This window comes from Glossina fuscipes, unplaced genomic scaffold (genome assembly GCF_014805625.2).
Source record: "Glossina fuscipes isolate IAEA_lab_2018 unplaced genomic scaffold, Yale_Gfus_2 67091, whole genome shotgun sequence".
In the NCBI taxonomy this organism is placed as follows: domain Eukaryota; kingdom Metazoa; phylum Arthropoda; class Insecta; order Diptera; family Glossinidae; genus Glossina; species Glossina fuscipes.
In genome coordinates, this window is record NW_024004145.1 from 1 (window position 1) to 5,581 (window position 5,581).

The 5,581-nt window shown below is 34.8% G+C and overlaps 1 protein-coding gene across 2 annotated transcripts; it reads left to right on the forward strand.

The window, feature by feature from the left end:
- The first annotated feature begins 256 nt into the window (after positions 1-256).
- LOC119643902 (glutamyl aminopeptidase-like) lies at positions 257-5,291 on the forward strand. Of its 2 annotated transcripts, none has more exons than XM_038043404.1 (11): positions 257-684; positions 1,073-1,655; positions 1,779-1,926; positions 1,995-2,436; positions 2,498-2,595; positions 3,087-3,376; positions 3,435-3,578; positions 3,642-3,727; positions 3,796-4,201; positions 4,272-4,550; positions 4,617-5,291. In XM_038043404.1, exons 1-11 carry the CDS (start codon positions 444-446, stop codon positions 5,014-5,016), a joined length of 3,117 nt encoding a protein of 1,038 aa, XP_037899332.1. In that variant the 5' UTR covers positions 257-443; the 3' UTR covers positions 5,017-5,291. The 2 variants fall into 2 exon arrangements, with proteins under 2 accessions (XP_037899332.1, XP_037899333.1); XM_038043405.1 differs by lacking the exon at positions 257-684 and adding an exon at positions 945-1,000.
- Positions 5,292-5,581: the final 290 nt, after the last annotated feature.

A 5,581-nucleotide genomic window follows, 5' to 3' on the forward strand; every position in this document is an offset into this window, starting at 1 on the left:
TTAATAGATTTCTTTGCATTGCTACGATGAATGTGATCTAAAAACGCCTGAACACTTCATTTCTTGCTTACTCCTCGGATTTTTTCTTTTTTTCATGAGCTCATAAAAATATAAAGCCGACATTTCTTTTCTCGAGCTCTTAAAAAAAAAATAAAGGCAGCATATTTTTTTTTACAATTAGAGAATTTTTTTTCCGCATATTTCCGTTTGAATAACTTTAAAAACTAATTTTTCATTTTCGCTATGATTTGCAGATAAATTTTTACATTCAATTTTAGACGTAACACTAATATTTAAATTAAAATTTTATATAAACTGTTAGAAAAATGCTTGCGAAAAACTTGCTTTAATCTTTCGGCACACGCGTTCATTAAAATCGCGAGCACTGTTGCCAGACACAATATAAAAGAAATTAAAAAAAATAAATCGTCAATTGTTGTAAAATGTACCCGCCACAGCAACAACATCATCAACCAAAAATGCAAATACCAATTAGACCACGTTCTAGTCTGTCTACAGATGAACATTATCGGATTAAAGATAAACATCGTTATCATAATAAGCCCAATAATGCTGTCTTGACATTAACGGGCTTTTGTATATTTCTTCTCGTGTTGTGTATGTTTTTATTAGGCGCCTTAGTATACGTCGGCAGAAACATAGTAAATGAACATCTGCGCACAGGTTAGAATGAATTTTTTAAATGAAAACAAAAAAAAAAACGTTAACAAATTATTGATACAAATTTAACGTCTGCTTGTAATTAAATGCATAACAAAAGCACCCTGTTAGTGTGAAAATGAAATCTATATTCCCACAGAAGTTGCGGGTATATAGGTAACACTACTAAAAAGTTCTTTTCCTACGAAGAAAACATAAACAAAAAAAAGAGAAGACAGTAACAAAACATACCGGTTTATTTTATTGATGATCTAAAAACAAAAAAGGCCAAAAATAAAAAGAGAAATCAATCGTTATCTTTGTATCATTAATTTGTAATGTAAGAAGATTAACTAGCAATACCTAGTAACACCAGAAAGTTTTCCATTGACATTTGCTTGTTTTCATGCAGATGTAACGTATAACTCATCAGCACAACTATTAGACGAAGAATATCTTGAAAGCCTTTACTCCTCAACAAAGCCTATAAAACGATTTCGGTCGGCATCTTCAAGCTCTTCCACTTCTACAGCAAAACCTCGTTTCTTTATATTTAATAAAACCACAATAGCACCGCACGTAATGGCTACATCCAAAGTCTTGTCACAGCTTACTTGCCGATTGCCTAGAGAGCTTAAACCACGTCACTATCAGCTGCGACTGCAACCGGATTTGGCAAATCGCACTTTCAGTGGTAATGTGACAATAAACTTGGAGGTTTTAAAGCCTATTTCCTTTATACCCGTGCACGCTAAGTACTTGAAAGTTGACACAGAACAAGTGTGGCAGTTGGATGAAACTAGTACACCTTTGCGTAAAATTGATCCTGTTTTAACATTTTCCCATCCTGACTGTGAATACTGGGTTACCGAATTTTCTGAACCTCTACAAGTGGGAAATTATTCTTTGCTATTGACCTTTAAAGGCTCTATGGCTTATAGAATCGTTGGTTTATATCAGAGTTCGTATTGGGATAAAGCACAAAGCAAGGAAAGGTTGGCAAGAATCTTTTCAAAAACCTCAATGTTTTCGTAGAATGAATTGAAGTTTTTTTTTTCTCAAAACAACATTTTACTTTCATTTTTTGTATGTAATTAACTTTTCTTTTTATTTTTCAGATGGATTGCTACCTCAAAATTTGAACCCACATATGCACGTCAAGCTTTTCCATGCTTTGATGAACCCAGCATGAAGGCTCGATTTAGCGTAACTGTAATACGACCTACAGACGATAATTACCATGCTTTATCTAATATGAATGTGCTGGTAAGAGAAAACATTTTCAGTATGTGAATAGTACAGTTTAAATTGTTTACGGTTTTTGCTGTTTATAGGAAGAAATTCCTTTTGACGCACATTTTACCCAGACTAAATTCGCTGAAAGTGTACCGATGAGCACTTATCTGGTGTGCTTCATAGTATCCGATTTTGCAAATCAAACAAAACTTGTTAGAGGTATGCTTGATGGCGCTAAGGACTTTGAAATGCGTGTGTTTGCTACAGCCAATCAAGTCAATAAAGTGGAATATGCCCTAAACGTTGGTGTTGGTATTACTGAATACTATATAGAATACTTTAATATATCATATCCTTTGCCCAAACTGGATATGGCCGCCATACCCGACTTCGTTTCTGGTGCAATGGAACATTGGGGCTTGGTTACGTATCGTGAAACTTCATTGCTTTATGATAAAGAAATAAGTTCAAGTGCCAATAAGCAACGCGTAGCTGTAGTGGTTGCCCATGAATTGGCTCATATGTGGTTTGGTAATTTGGGTAAGTTAAGACTAATAATTTGTTTTCCAAATCTTATTTGTGATGATCCTATCTTTTTTAGTAACTATGAAATGGTGGAACGACTTATGGCTTAACGAAGGTTTTGCCAGTTATATTGAGTACAAAGGTGTCAATCATGTACATCCCGATTGGAAAATGGTAAAGGAAATCTAAAGAAGTATCCAATATGGTTTTTAAGATTATTATTAAGGAATTATATGTATGCTGGATTAGCAAAAACAACGGAAGAGATTTGGTTAGGCCCGGACAGTCGTTTTTAAAGAATCGATTTCCATCGCTTCAAAACTTTACCTTAGAAAAGAAATTTGGGGTCTTGAAATTTCTTTTTTAATTTTACAGAGCCAAATTACAAAAAAGATTGTGAAGCCTTAGGCTTCATATTTTCTAGAAGAGGGACCGGAAGACAAAGGTTATCCCTCTAAACAAACAATGAGTACACATTTTCAAAGCCGAAGTTTACTCGACGAAATTAGCACCTTTTTAAAAAGCTACTGTTCCTTTGACATATGCTTTTGAGAGCAGCTGCTGATTATATACGAATAAAACTGCAAAATTATTGATGACTTTTTTCGCCTCATTGTGTTTTGAAATTGAAACTGGATATAATTTCTATTTACTTTTACTTACAGCTTGACCAGTTCCTAATCTCCGATATGCATGGCGTTATGAAGCTTGACGCCACGCTAGCATCGCATCCTATTGTACAGACTGTTGAAACTCCTGACCAAATTACCGAACTGTTCGATTCAATAACATATTCTAAAGGAGCCACAATCATTCGGATGCTTGAAGATTTGGTGGGTGCTGAGAAATTTCGTAATGCCACCACCAATTATTTAAATCGATTCATTTATTCGAATGCTGAAACTAATGATTTCCTGAGCGAAGTTGAAGCCGTCATTACTGATATTGACATCAAGTAAACGTGGCATAGATAAAAAAGATTTTGAAAAACTACTTGTTTTCCTATTTTGTAGATTAATTATGCAGACATGGACTGAACAAATGGGCCTGCCTGTCGTACAAATTGTAAGAAATGGCACTTCTTTCAAGTTAACACAAAAACGTTTTCTCGCCAATCCTGAGGATTACAATGGCGTATATGAAGACTCCCAGTTCAAGTGAGTTCATCTAAAGCAAATATGTGTGATTTAAATAATAGTGGAAATATTTTTCTTCTACAGTTATCATTGGTCTATACCCATTACCTATTTTACTAACGAAGATCCCACAGTAAAACGTATCATATTCAATTATAATGATAGCGAAGGTGACCAATTACAAAACTAGACATCTTCTCTTCAATTTAATTAAAAAAAAAACCTTTTTTTTTTTTAGAAAATATTCAAGTTCCAAATGAAGTGAAATGGATTAAATTTAACAAAAATCAAATTGGATACTATCTTGTCAATTATCCAGAGGACATGTGGCGCGCTTTAAATTCTGGTTTAGTGGAAAACCGCAATGCATTTAGTACTGCCGATCGTGCCCATTTGATTAGCGATGTGTTCGCTTTAGCCGATGCTAGCCAATTGAACTACAGCATTGCCTTAGATTTAAGTAAATACCTCGAAAATGAAGTGGAATACGTGCCGTGGAGCGTTGGCGTTTCACGTTTGGCTAATATAAGAAATTTAGTTTATTATACTGAACTCTACAGTAATTTCGTTAATTACGCTCGCCAACTGCTTAGTAAGGTTTACGAGATGGTCTCCTGGGATGTGGGCGATAATCATTTGGAAAAGTAAGAAAATGTTTTCGAATTAGTTTTCATTTGTTATATCATGCATAATGCGCTTGTCTTTGGCCATTAGCTTGCTACGTGTATCAATATTAAAAGCTTCATGCGCTTTCGGACATCCGCATGCTTTAGAAGAAGCTCATAAACGTTTTGTTGAATGGCTTAAGAATCCTGAAGAACGTCCGCATCCAGATATACGCAACGCAGTTTACTATTACGGTATGCAAATAGGTGGAACTGAACAAATTTGGCAACAAGTTTGGGAATTATTCGTTAACGAACAAGACGCTCAAGAGAAAGTAAAATTAATGGAAGCTTTAGCCGCCATTAATGAGCCATGGATATTGCAACGGTAAATAAGAAAATAAATTTCAAATTAGTCATAGCTTATGTTATTGATAGACCTTATTTTTCTTAGTTACATCAATCTGGCTTGGAATGAAAGTTATGTACGCAGTCAAGATTATTTCAGCTGCCTACAGTTTATTGCTCAAAATCGTGTGGGTCAAGGCCTAGTTTGGGATTATGTACGGGAGAATTGGCCACGTTTGGTCAATAGATTCGGTATTAATGAACGTTACATGGGCCGTATGATCCCGGCAATAACATCACGTTTTGCTACGCAAACGAAACTCGAAGAAATGGAGGCATTCTTTGCTAAATATCCCGAGGCAGGGGCAGGCACAGCTGCACGTAAGGAGGCTTTGGAGAATGTCAAAAACAATATCAAATGGTTGGAGCAAAATATGGATCATGTCGGCAAGTGGTTGCAGTGTCAGACGTCAGAAGCTAAAATTGATATTGAGCAGAACGTTTGAAAGTTTAAAGCCAAACCCTTAGATATTGTTTATTGATAATTTCAAAAATTCCCGATCATTTCTGCATATTAGAAAAAAAAGAAAACCATTTATTTTTACATGTCCTATGAGGATAATAATCCTATTAAATTCCTTTCGCAAATTTATTTTTGATACTTGGAAAAAAACATTTTAGCAATCATTGAGCAATCCGCGTAATGCTATCATTGTAAACTGTGAACTGTTTTTTCATTTTTATAAAATTAATAAAAATTCTTTTGAAAATTTCTATGGAATGATAGTGTATTAATCCTGTCGTTTAGCTTGTAAAAACTGGCAATTGCTTACATCAAAAACTGAAAAGTAATTGAGAAATGTACAAATTTTTGGAGCAAAACGTGGACAGTTAGCTAACTGATAACAGAGCAGATAACAATTTTGTCTCTTTATAAACTTTAGCCAAAACCTTGATGAATAGGGGCGATACTTATTAGTGTAACTTCGGTGATACCCGCTAACTTCTTTTGAAGTGGGGAAAGAAACGCACGCAAGGGACAACTGAAAATTCGGCAAATAGGGTAAATGT

Coding starts and splice junctions, on each gene's coding strand:
- LOC119643902 (XM_038043404.1), top strand. CDS start 444: ATGTACCCGCCACAGCAACAACATCATCAACCAAAAATGCAAATACCA. Junction 685..1,072: donor AAATGAACATCTGCGCACAG/GTTAGAATGAAT, acceptor GTTTTCATGCAG/ATGTAACGTATAACTCATCA. Junction 4,202..4,271: donor GGCGATAATCATTTGGAAAA/GTAAGAAAATGT, acceptor TTTGGCCATTAG/CTTGCTACGTGTATCAATAT.